Consider the following 12419-nt stretch of genomic DNA (forward strand, 5'->3'; position numbering starts at 1 on the left):
TCAAGATCCATATATATGGATGCATTGTACACAAAAGGAGCAGTTTATTACAGCTTTCTTATGGCCTGTATTTCTTTTCGTCCTTTTAGAATATTTTTGAAAGAGTTGTTCAGTTTTGGAGATATCAGCTGTAGAGATATCCACGTGAATAGAACTCATAGCGACAAATGTTTAATGTAGGAACTGTTTTATGTCTTCTAAACTAAACTAAAGCCTTAACTCATAACTGGGTTCATACTAAAACAATCTAGGTGGGTAAATATGAGTCCAGGCAAGAGGGAAGACCTATAAACCAGATTTGGATATAAATGTTCTCTATACTGATATATTGCATAAAGTACCTGTGATTTATAAAGAACTAGTTCCAAATTCTTCAGCTTCACCTTAAATGAATTACTGCATGGTTGAAACAGTTGGATGGTCCAACTGGAAAATCAAACTAAGCACACGTCAATCATGTTAAGTGAAGCAAGTTAAGTTTCTGGAGTGGTCTTCCCAAAGCTTTGATGCTATCCCAATTGAAAATTTGTGGACTACGCTTATAGGCCAGGTCTGCCCCAAGAAACCATCCACCCCCTTCCGCTTTCACTGTACTACTGATTATACTGTAAGAAATATTACTCCACACTAGCTCGGCTGTGAGATATTTAGCAGCCACATTGGAGAGAGGAATAGGAATAATGTGAACATAATGTAGCACATATATGAGCGCATGTTGACTGAAGAAGAATGAAGAACAGAATACTCAGCATCATTTCCTCTCTGATCTAATCTTCTACATGATTAGTGTTTGTTTTGTTGTCAGCTGGATGCAGGCAGACACATTAATGAAATAACAGATTAGACCTTTCCTTTTCTCATTGCTCATGGTATCATAATGAAATCTTCTATCAGTCTAGATTATCTGTGCTGCTCTGGAATAATTGTATCAGCTGAGTAATGAGAAAACATCCCTGCACATGCATGTTTTGTTCGAACGCCCCAGCTGTGAGGGAATATCTTGGTTGCAACACCATCTGCTGGATGTAAAATGCTAGAACCAAATGAAGTGCTTGGGCTTGCTTTGTTTTGGGGTTTTGTTTTTTGCTGTTGTAGCCAAATTAGTGCATAGATTTTCAAAATAAAAGTTGCTAATTGGCTTGTTTTTCTTCTTCGTGGCAGGCGATGATCTGATGCGCTGTGTCGACCTTTATAATCAGTCGCAGTCCAAATGGTTTGAAGAGATGGTCACCACAAGCCTGGTAAGAATGCATGAGTTTTACATGTGTTAGCATAATTTAGTCAAAGTAATATTTTGCAATTACTTAAAATGTCTGTACACCTTTAAAGGTGCTTTTTGGATTTACCTTCTGAAGAATTAACTGAAACTTTCACCACCAAGGGTAAAATGTTACCATTGGTTATTTCTAATATGTCACTCGTGCTTCCATAGTGCCTTTCAACTCAATGTGAGCAAAGTGCTCTGTACTACAAAGTCTTATTCACACAAGCATTCATACAGTGCTTTTAGCTATATATAAAAACTTTTTTTGCCCACTTCCAGGCCTCCATTGTGATTAAAAACAGGCCCCTTAATGACTTGCCTGGTTAAATAAAGATTATGGTCACTTATTACACCATCCTGTGGTACAAGTTAGTATTAATGTTGGGTATTAACTTTAATTACCCTTTAATACCCAACATATAAGTTTTTTTGTTTTTTTTGTTTTTTTGCATTTTTACATCTATTTCAGGGTTTTGTGGTTCATTGTGTGCTAGTTTGATCTGAAATTACTTTTTCTTTTTTCTTTTTATCCATTCCATTCAGTTTCCTAATAGTGAATTTCCAAATGAGTTTTGCGAATTCACTGCACTTGATGCTGAGTTTCGGTAACTTCTCTGTGACTCAGCTGTTAAAACTGATCTTTTTCTCAGGAGCTGGAACGACTGGAGGTCGAGCGGGTGGAGATGATCAGACAGCATCTTTGCCAGTACACCACCCTTCGACATGAGACAGACATGTTCAACCAAAGTGTAAGTGCAACGTCTGCTGTCTTTTGCAAGCAGCAGGTAGTATACACCAAGGCGTCATTCATTCATCCATCCATCCATCTGTTCTCTTCCACTTATCCAACTCAGGGTCTATCCCAGCTAGCATAGGGCAAGAGGTGGGGTGGCCCCATTCATATGGGAGTTACAACACATATGAGAGGTGGACTCATTTATATAGTACCAGCTGTGATCTGTGCTTCCCAAATAAATTATACCTGGGTTCAGGGCTAGGGCCTCTGCTGGGCTTGTTCTATTACTTAGGGTCTAATAGCCTGATTGTATAGTTACCTCACTAGTAGCAGCAGAGGGAGGCAAAGAGCTACTTTCTCTGAGTGACTGAAGCATGAAGAAGAGGCTAAAGTTTCTTGTTTGACGTTTCAGCTGTTGTTTGTTCTTTCAGACCATGGAGCCAGTGGATCAGCTACTGCAGTGTGTGGACCCAACCAAAGACAGAGAAACGTGGGTACGGGAGAATAAAACTGGAGAAATTCGCCCAGTGGACATCGAGATCTGATATCGGCGCTATCTGATGAACTCACACCCAGATACAGCAAGCTCGAGGCTCCGTACCGGAGGAGAGGAAGTCTGTGCTGGGATCTTCCCCCTCCCACGCATGCACACACTGATCTGTATGTGATTCCTAACAGACTGAGGGACGGTCAGTTTGTGCTGAGCTATTCTTTACGTCCTGACAGCCCCCCTGCTGACAATGATATCAGTGTCTGAGGGAGTTTTTTGAGGGATGACGAGACCTGTCATAGTTTTGTGTTATACAAGCTGTTACTCGTGCCGAGTGAATGGGAACTTTATGTATATTCTTTAGTAAAGGATGCTTAGGTGAGGCAAATGTTTAAGAAGCACCAACATGTTGTAAGTGTTGAATAGCTTTATGTTAGGCAGAAGTGTAATGCTAATACTCCAGAAATGCAATGATTTAACAGATGCTGCTAAGCAAACTGCATTCAGAAAAAAAGAGTTGCTCTGTTACTTTGTAGCAGAATGAAGTACTTTAATGTCTCCAGTGTGTACATGGTGACTTTGCTAGACTCCACCCTTTAGTTACTGTTGCTAGATCTAATTTTAATTAAAAACAAAATGCAGCTTATTATGGCAGTGGTGTTTGAAGGTAAAGTTTTTTTTCTAATGGTGGGTCTTCGGTTCAATCTATGGTTAAAAAAAAAAAAGCAGGCTTCTCTTTTGTAACACAGCTGTCGCAAGTGTTCAGTTGATCCACATCTGCAGACTCTCACATTCTGTGGAAAATCAATGCGAGCCTCCCACCTAAACCCACCAGAAACTGATGGCTTCTTTTCATACAATGACTTTATTTAATGAGGCCAAGCTAAATTTTACTTCACACCAAGTGCTGTTCCTCAAAGTTTGGCTCTTCTGTTATTGTACACACAAACAATTTAAGCAGGGGATATGAATCCCATTAAAGATTCAGACACAGTTAATAAATGGTGGGAAATCAGATGCTTTATGGGACTGCCACCAACAAGCTGCATTTCCTAAACTATGACTGGCAGTAACTGATCATCACACTTAGGAGTTGGGCAATAGCCAACGGTGAATTCCTGAGGACTAAAATCCCAAATCTGGCAACACTTCACAAATCTAATTTTCTCCTTTTTTAAATTTCTAATAAGAATTTTAAATCAGCCAGTTGCACTTTACATTCAGATGATTTTTAATCAACTTTTACTGTAAATTGCTGTTCATATACAAAGACATCTAAACACAAGTTGCTACAGACTTGTTTTTGGTTATGTTCATGAAGCATAACTGTGACATATATGTGTAAATATGTTTTAAGGTGATTTGCTCTGAAAGGGGATCGTAGTGGAAAGAATGTAAAATAGATTAAATAGATTTTTACAGAAAACATACGGTAGATATTTGGTACTGATAATATATTAAACATACAAGTGCTTTATACACAAGAAAACATCTCTAACAGTATGATAGAGTTTTGGAATATGAATCATTTGCTTCAGTTGGATTTGGTAACCGTACTGCAGAAGCTAACTGCCATACCAAATGTTCTTGTCCAGTATTACTGCTTAGTACTGCTTGACTGCTAAAAGGAGACAAATGAGATGTTTTTGTACATTAACAGCTAAAAGTTGTCATTTTTCATTAATAAAATGGAAATACGTATCTCATGTCTCAATGCGTTGCTTTGTGGTTTGTTTGTTTCCAAAAAATGAAGAAAAAAAGCAAGAAAACAGAGTTAATGGGGAAAAAAAGGTCTTTTATTTCCTTAAAAAACGTATTTTTACATTCAACAGCATATTTGGTCAGGTCTTGTTACAGGTTTAGTCAGTGAAAAGTTCAGACAGATGCATTTGAAATCTGAAAATACACTGACATTAATGGCCTAAACTACTCCATGTGCTGACAGCACCCCAGCAGCACTTTATGATAGTGACTGAAGTCATTTATAAGGCAAAAGTTAATCATGAAAAAAAGTGTTTTGTATTTAAGTCACCACTTATGTACGGACTCAAAAACTTCCCTTTAGCCTCTCGCATGTATGGTTTAATAAATACTGCAGCCAGTTTGAACCTTATTTATCTTAAAGGTTGTCACGCATTTGCTTAAATGAAGGAAATCTTGACTACAAACAGTAGTTTCCTGATGATCACATCGGAAAAAGAGAGCCGGAATAAATACAAAATGCAGATTTTAAATAATGAGCTTATTTACTAAGAGGAACAACATCCTTCCTGGAAATGTATGAAAAACGCTCCATCCCAAGTAACTGCCCCTCAAACCACTTACTATGTTTGAGGGGCAGTTACTTTTTCACATAGCCCCCGGTGCTTTTGTTTACTTTTTTCCTTAATAAATGAAATCATCATGTAAAAACTGTATTTTCTGTTTACTTCAGTTACTTTTGTCCACGTGTGTTTGATCTGAAACATGCATGTGTGACAAATATTTGAAAATCTAAGAAATCAGGAAGTGACAGGCAAAAAAAAAAAAAAAAAGAAATCAGGAAGTGTAAATACTAATGCTAGCAGGCTTGATTAGCAAGCTGCATCCATAAACTCTGCATGTTTACAGAAAGAGAAGGATATCTGCTAAAGCACAAATGTCTGGAATAGTCTCAGCCACCCCGTATATATGTCAGTACAGTAAAGTTGCACATTTTGATTTGGAAGTCTGTAGTGGATTGACTTGCTTTTTGAACAGCCTCATGTGGCCATTAGAGGAACTGCAGTTTCTGGGTGCCAGCTTTATTTTGTAACTATTGATGCTTTGTCTTGTCTGGCTTTTTATGTATTAAACAAATACAATATCTCATATAAAATGGTGTGTTCCAGACTGAGAATCAGCCTGAGGATTGTTCTTTAGATATTTGGAAATTTGGAACACTTAGAAATACATTTATTAGTTTTTACATACAAATGTTACAGTATAAATGGATAAAAAGGGGATATAAAGCTGGAATGTGTCAGGGCTATGAGCTTTCACTCAGAGAGGAAGCCACAAGTACATTGTAGACAACTCAACAGGAATGTACAGCATACACAAAAAAAAGTCAGGCTCCACCCATGGTTTCAAACTTCATACTGTACCATGCTTCACTTCTGGGGGACGATGGTGAAATTGAAGCCATGCTCCTAATCAATCATGAGCTTCTTGAGGGAGTTGAGATAGGCTGGGATGAGGGAGCTGACTGACTCCTCGTCATCGTTGAGGATCTTCTCTCCTCCGCCTTCTGAGCCCACTGAACTGGGTGACCGGACTCGGCCTGGGTACGGAGTGCTGTAACCCTGTTAGAACAGACACAGGCCTTAGAGTCAGAACAAGTACTTAGTAGAAGAGGCTAACATGGAGTTATTATTTAATAAACCGCGTAATACACCTGATAATATACTGTTCCAGAGAATACTTACGGAGGAGTATCCCTTGCCGAAGCTTCCTCTGTTCTTGGTCCTAATCTTGGTGAGCGCTGATTCAGCAATGTCCGCCCTCTCTTCGGCATCATCCAGCTCGTGCACGGTCTTCCTGTACTTTGCCAGGTTCATGTTAGCTTGTTCCTCCTGAAGTGACAGCAGTGTGAGTTATTTTAAAAAGCCCACAAACACCATGCTTGGAAACGTGTTCAGAGTAAGAGGATGAGGTGACGTACGGCCTCCTCTACTTGTCTCTTGTAGGCCTTCATCTTGTTTTGCAGCCTCTCCACCAGCTCCTGCATCCTCTGCTGGTTCTTCTGGTCCTCCTCCGACTGGAACAGCAGTTCCTTCAGCCGACGCTCGTTCTTCCGCAGCGTCTTCACCGTCTCAGCGTGCCGCTTTTGTTCAGAGTCCAGCTCCAGCTCCAGCTCCTTCACCTGCATGCAAAGAGTATCTACTATTGTGTGCAGGAAGGCTTCATATTTATCCACTGAGTGTTTAGTGAAGACACACTCTGTTACAATTTGTTATTTGTCAAAAGTTCCATAAAAGCAGAAATGTACTGCAGGCCAGACAACCAATACTCAATAACATACAGCTCATAACTTTGTTTTGTCATATTTCTGCATATGCCAGTGTGCTACATGCAAAGGCATGTGCAAATGGCTAGCCACTAGCATGTAAATATAAATCCTTAATCCTCTAATTAGTTTTTATATCATCTTATTATATTGTAAAAATAAAGAATGGTTTAGAAACATCACTTTTAGGAGGATTTTCTTGCAGGTCTGACTTTTTATGATTTTATGTACTTTAGGGTAACGGTTCAAATAAGTTCCAGGAGGCAGCATTTTCATGAAGCCTGCCCTGTAGCAAGATTTTCTTCTGGAAGAAATTTAAACTACAGCAGTATTGATTATTAATCGACTTTACACATTGAATTACTTTATAAGTCTAACAGGTAAGTACTTCTTCTGTGCAGACACTTACAGCAGGGATACTCGTGACCACACTAGCTAAGGTAACTGCACATATCCCAGAGCAGTTGCTTCACAGCTCCAACATTGTGAGGCTAAAAAGAAGCGACAGTTCAGGCATTCTGACATGTTTGTGTGTACCTTTCCCTCCAGCTTCTGGATGATCTTCTTTCCTCCTTTCAGAGCCATCTGCTCAGCTTCCTCCAGTCTGCTGCTCATCTCTTTGATCTGGGCTTCCAGTCCTTTCTTCACTCTCTCCAGGTGGAGCGTGTGCTCCTGCTCTAGACGCAGCTCCTCCCCAACTCGTGCAAGCTGACAGAACAGAACATCCGTTTCCAGCGTTACCGACCTCGTCTGTATTAATCTGCTGTGTGCTTCGACATGGTGTCATCTCATGTGTTTTACCTCACAGGTGGCCTTCTTAGCTTTGTCTGTGCATCCTCTCATCTCGGCCTGGAGCTCCTCGTGCTCCTGCTGCACAGTCTGGAGATCCACCTCCAGCTTCCTCCTCCCGCTGAGAGCCGACTGGAACTGGACACACATCAGGAAGTCTGTGAGTGTATGTGGGTCCGGTTAGAATGAGTGAAACAGAAGCGGAGGCACTGTGTAATACCTGGTTGTTGAGATCGCTGTATTTCTCCCCGGACTCTTGCAGTTCTATCTCCAGAGCCTTTCGGGCCCTCTCGGCGCTCTCCAGGGCCGCGTGGGTCCCCTCACCCTCGCTGACCAGCAGAGAGCAGCGTCGCTCCATGGCCACCTGCTCCTCCCTGCACTCCTCGTGGCTCCTCACTTCCTCCTCCAGCTGAGCCTGCAGCTCCTGTGACAGACACTTGCTCTGTGAGCAGGGTGGTGTAGAAAACACTTACTGTACTTGCCGAATGTTGTGAGCAGACCTTGATCTGTTGCTGCATCTTCTTGCTGTTCTTGCTGAGCTCTGTGTTGCTCTTGGTGAGCAGGTCCACCTGCAGTTCCAGCTCATTGATGTCAGCCTCCAGTTTCTTCTTCAGTTTCAGTGCCTCCGACTTCCCTTTCACCTCTACATCCAGACTGGCCTGCAGGGATTCTAACGCCCTCTGGTGGCTTTTTCTAACGTTGGGCATGAGGGAACAAGATGAAAAACATTGTCTTAGATAAACAGCAAAATAAAGATGGCATATAAGTGCCAAAAATGAGCTCTAATGGCCACTTAAGGGTTCTGTTCATTCTCCTCTGTGTTCATGAATCTTTAGCTTTCATAAAAACTTTGAGAAAAAGTTCTGTTCTAGATTTAGATGCTTACTTAAGTAAACAAATTAAGAAGCTAATGATTATGCTCATCAGAGTTAGCCACTTGGACTTGGAGCGTACACCTGGTAGTTGGGCTGGATCAAGGCTCTTACCAAAAACCAGCTGCTCTAGATTTGGCTGGACTAGACCACGAGCACCTCTTTCAAAGGGTCTCAGTGTGGCTTATTTGGTTTGCACTAGAGTGCAATTACCATGTTCACTTCTGCACAAACGAACCACATCAAGGGGGAAAGTTACCCAAAGTTTAAATAGACTAAACCCTGTTCCAGTGTCATGTGTAACTGTGTATTATCTGCAAACTTTAAAAAGAAACATTATGGTGGAGAAAAACAGAATGCAGAGAAACATGAAGGATGAGAGGAAGCTGAGGTACCTCGCAGCCTCCGCCTCTTCCTCCTTCTCCTGTAGTCGGCGCTCCAGGTCTGCTTTCGCCTGAGACAACTCGAGCTGCAGCCTCAGCACTTTGGTCTCCTCAGCCTGGCAAAACGGGAGGAATGAAGAAGAAACGCACAATTTACAAACGACAAGCTTCAAATATTGGAGCAAATCTAGACTTGATAAAGCACTCACCTCCAGTGCGGCCTCAGATTCCTCCAGCGAGGCCTGGAGCTCTTCTTTCTCCATCTCAATTTTCTTTTTTGCTTTCTGGAGCTCATGCACGCTCTTGCCTCCATCGGACAGCTGCTCTGTCAGGTCTGCTACCTCCTCTGTGGGACAAAGAAGAAGTTGCATATGAGGCAATCCAAGACAGGCAGCTGTATGTTCATTCAGCCCTCACATGTGTGCCGTCATACCCTGGTAGGCCTTGTTCTCCCTGCGCAGAGCCTCTAGCTGCTCCAGAGTCTCTTCATGAGCCGTCTTGAGTTTGAAGAGCTCGCTGGCATGTTGCCTGCTCTCCTTCTGGCAGCCCTCTACCTCGGCCACCAGCTCCTCACACTTCTCTTTCCAGTCTCCAAGCTGCTTTTCCAGGACCCTCTGCTTCTTATCCAGAGCCTGCCCACAGCTGCTGGCCTAAGGCAGGGACCATACACTGCTATAACACCAAAGCTTTATGGCAAGGCATCAAATAAATGAGTATATAACGAGCCGCTCTGTCTACCTTCTCCAGGTCCATACAGAGCTCTTCCACCTCTCCCTGCAGCCTCTGCTTGGTTTTCTCCAGTGAGGAACATTTTGCCTGGGTGGCCTCCACGGCCTCCTCAGCCTCCTGAAGCCTGCTTGCCAGCTTCTTCCTGTGACACACGTATGATTTGGACTTCTGAGACACATTACAGGCTCAATTCAAGGCATCACATCTCGTCAGATGAAGATGATAGCTGCCAGTATCAACACCACGTACTTGGTCTCCTCTAGCTCGTCTGCGTGCTGGATGGTGTCGGCCTCGTGTTTGGTCCTCCAGTGCGTCACCTCACTGTTGAGTTTGGAGACGAGGCGCTGCATCTCCTGCTTGCTCTCCTGCTCCTCCTCCAGCTGCTCCCTCAGCACCTCGCAGTCCTGCCGCACTGAGCTCAGAGTGCTGCTGACCCCCTGCTTACACTGGCAACACCAGCGAAGAGACACACTTTGAGCACAGTGTAAAGCCCAGAAATGTAACACAAATCTGTGCTAACACACTGACTCACTTCACTCATGGTTGTTAAAAGGTTTTTTAACCTGTTTGGAGAACAAGCACAATATAAAAGCTGAACTAACGTACAAAGCTTTGATAAAATGACACATCCGTTTGGGACATAGAGGTGTCGGTTAGTCTTCACTCGTACTGCCCATCTTTTTGTCTCTTCTCGATTACACTCACTATTTGTATGTCTATATACTGCATATTTAAAATTGCATATTTGAAACATTTCATATGCTGAGAGTAAAGTGTACCAGTGTCAAATTCCTTGTTTGTGTACACAAACTTAGCCGAATAAAGGTGATTCTGATTCTGATCATCTATGATTGCATGCATAATACTCTTCTTAGACTAGGAGGCTCACACTCACACTTCCCCATTACCTTTCACCAGGCCGACTAAATCCGAAGATTGTCCATTAATCAACCTTGACACTCATTTCCACCTGCTTCATCCTGTCTGCAGTTTCTTCTTCACCTCTCCTGTGCACAGTAGAGGTGCACTTGCCTGTTACTTTGGATGGTTGACCCGAGGTGTTTAAAATCATCCACCTACAATACCTCTGCACTTGTGTCTCCAGCATCCCACCTGCCTCGCTCTCATTCCCATGCACATAGATTCTGTCTTGCTTCTTCTGACTTTCTCTCCAGCACACATCTCCACCTCTCCAGACTCTCTCCCAAATCTTACCAAAAACAATCAGTCTAATAGCCTCACAAAGGCAACCACATTCACAGAACACGCTATAATAGTAGAAACGTTTTAAATACTAAGTTTGTGTAACTAACTCTATTGAATAAGCCTACTTTAAACTGCAAAACAGACAAAAAGTATGTGTTTTTGCTTTATGTTCAAAACACAGACCTTGACCTCCTCATCAAGCTGTTTCTTCAGCTCCTCCACTTGTGACTGGAGGAGAGTCTTGGATCGGGTCAGCTGGCTCACTCTGGTCTCTGCCTCCTCCATCTGTCGACTCACGTCGGCATTATCAGCTGACAGGACACACAGGAGCACCGGTTAATGATGCACTGTAGCATGCAGCAGAATTCAGGCACCATACACTGGGCGATTGTGGCAGGGACCAATTGTGGGCGATTGTGGCTCAAGAGTTGGGAGTTCGCCTTGTAATCGGAAGGTTGCCGGTTCGAGCCCCGGCTTGGACAGTCTCGGTCGTTGTGTCCTTGGGCAAGACACTTCACCCGTTGCCTACTGGTGGTGGTCAGAGGGCCCGGTGGCGCCAGTGTCCGGCAGCCTCGCCTCTGTCAGTGCGCCCCAGGGTGGCTGTGGCTACAATATAGCTTGCCATCACCAGTGTGTGAATGTGTGTGTGAATGGGTGGATGACTGGATATGTAAAGCGCTTTGGGGTCCTTAGGGACTAGTAAAGCGCTATATAAATACAGGCCATTTACCATTTACCATACACAAACAATGGGATTATTTAGCTACAAAAGGCAGATGCAGTTTAAGACGTTCATATAGAATAGCAACGTGGTGGCAAAGCAAAGACACATCTTCCAGGAAGTTACATTTATTTTATTTCAGTGGTTGAAACAAAATATTTCATATTATTATGAGCTCACATGGGAGAAATGCAAAAAGAGCTGTGTAATGTCTTAGTGTAGCATAAAATGCTGTGTCAAATAGACACCATGTCAGTGTCTCTGCGAGACTTCTTGGAGACATTTTCACTAGAAAACCTGGAGACAAGGTCCTCAGAGTCTTAAATGAAAGATGTGATCGTGTTGCATTAGAGGACACATCTGCAGTTTTTTGGTGCTTTACTCTCATTTGGGATTTGCTCTAATTTTGATTGACCTTCCTTCCTGCTTTGGTAAACTTAATGTAATTAAAATGTACGTATGCATACTTGATCTTATCCTAACAACACATTCGTTTTCTGCCTAAATAGTTTGCTTTTTAGATCTTTTCCCAAATCTCCTGAGGACAAGTGGTCAGGAGGGCTTAGTCAGTCAGGTTTGTCGTTGGCAAAATATAAAAGAAAGAATTACTCAAAAATTTTTTAGAAATTACTGACAGTCTTTTTTCCCAACAACGGATCTTTTTTTATTCTTAAAATATGAATATGAAATATGAGTTCATACCACCACCGTCTTTTGTGTCAATCGTTAACTAGTTGTCATCAAAATATATTATTTTTACATGCACAAAATCTACTGGGAGCCAGTTTTAGTGAATTAAGGCTGCATGTAACATCCCGGAGAAGATCACTTTAACCTTAAAGTATATGCATCAAGCTTTGCTTACTTGTAAGACAGAAAGAAACTGATTAAGAAAACTTGCAACTGGGTTTGTACCTTGCTCAAGGACATTAGGCATGCAGACTGGGATCGAACCACTAACCTTCCAGTGAGTAGCTGATCTGCTCTAACGCCTGAGCCACAGCCACTGACAGGATGGGACAATGGGATTTCTGAATGACTTTCTGTAATTGCTCATGTCCCACAGGTGTAACATTGTTTTACCTGTGAGCCTGTTCTTGGCCACGCTGATCTCAGTGAGCGTCCTCTGCAGGTCGTCTCCTCTCCTGTTGGCCTCAGACAGCTGCTCCTCCAGCTTCTTCATCTGGCTGTCAGAGGATGCC

General features: G+C 42.5%; 2 protein-coding genes across 2 annotated transcripts in view; one reads left to right on the plus strand and one right to left on the minus strand.

Moving 5' to 3' along the window:
* The window catches only part of gas7b (growth arrest-specific 7b), a 62468-nt gene extending 58279 nt beyond the window's left edge, over positions 1-4189 (plus strand). Inside the window, exons 12-14 of the mRNA XM_080872472.1 lie at positions 1162-1241; positions 1915-2013; positions 2432-4189. Coding sequence (XP_080728598.1) covers positions 1162-1241; positions 1915-2013; positions 2432-2545 — 293 coding nt within the window. The 3' untranslated portion in view covers positions 2546-4189. The remainder of the gene's footprint in view (positions 1-1161; positions 1242-1914; positions 2014-2431) is intronic.
* A 75-nt stretch (positions 4190-4264) lies between these two features.
* The window catches only part of LOC308390452 (uncharacterized protein MYH16), a 47513-nt gene continuing 39358 nt past the window's right edge, over positions 4265-12419 (minus strand). Inside the window, exons 10-23 of the mRNA XM_080872471.1 lie at positions 12301-12418; positions 10680-10807; positions 9540-9736; positions 9300-9432; positions 8995-9211; positions 8771-8907; positions 8574-8677; positions 7807-7999; positions 7527-7730; positions 7319-7444; positions 7055-7225; positions 6173-6373; positions 5937-6083; positions 4265-5813 (exon numbers count right to left, since the gene is read on the minus strand). Coding sequence (XP_080728597.1) covers positions 5661-5813; positions 5937-6083; positions 6173-6373; positions 7055-7225; positions 7319-7444; positions 7527-7730; positions 7807-7999; positions 8574-8677; positions 8771-8907; positions 8995-9211; positions 9300-9432; positions 9540-9736; positions 10680-10807; positions 12301-12418 — 2229 coding nt within the window. The 3' untranslated portion in view covers positions 4265-5660. The remainder of the gene's footprint in view (positions 5814-5936; positions 6084-6172; positions 6374-7054; positions 7226-7318; positions 7445-7526; positions 7731-7806; positions 8000-8573; positions 8678-8770; positions 8908-8994; positions 9212-9299; positions 9433-9539; positions 9737-10679; positions 10808-12300; position 12419) is intronic.

Source organism: Rhamphochromis sp. 'chilingali' (genome assembly GCF_963969265.1).
Source record: "Rhamphochromis sp. 'chilingali' genome assembly, chromosome: 22".
Lineage (NCBI taxonomy): Eukaryota > Metazoa > Chordata > Actinopteri > Cichliformes > Cichlidae > Rhamphochromis > Rhamphochromis sp. 'chilingali'.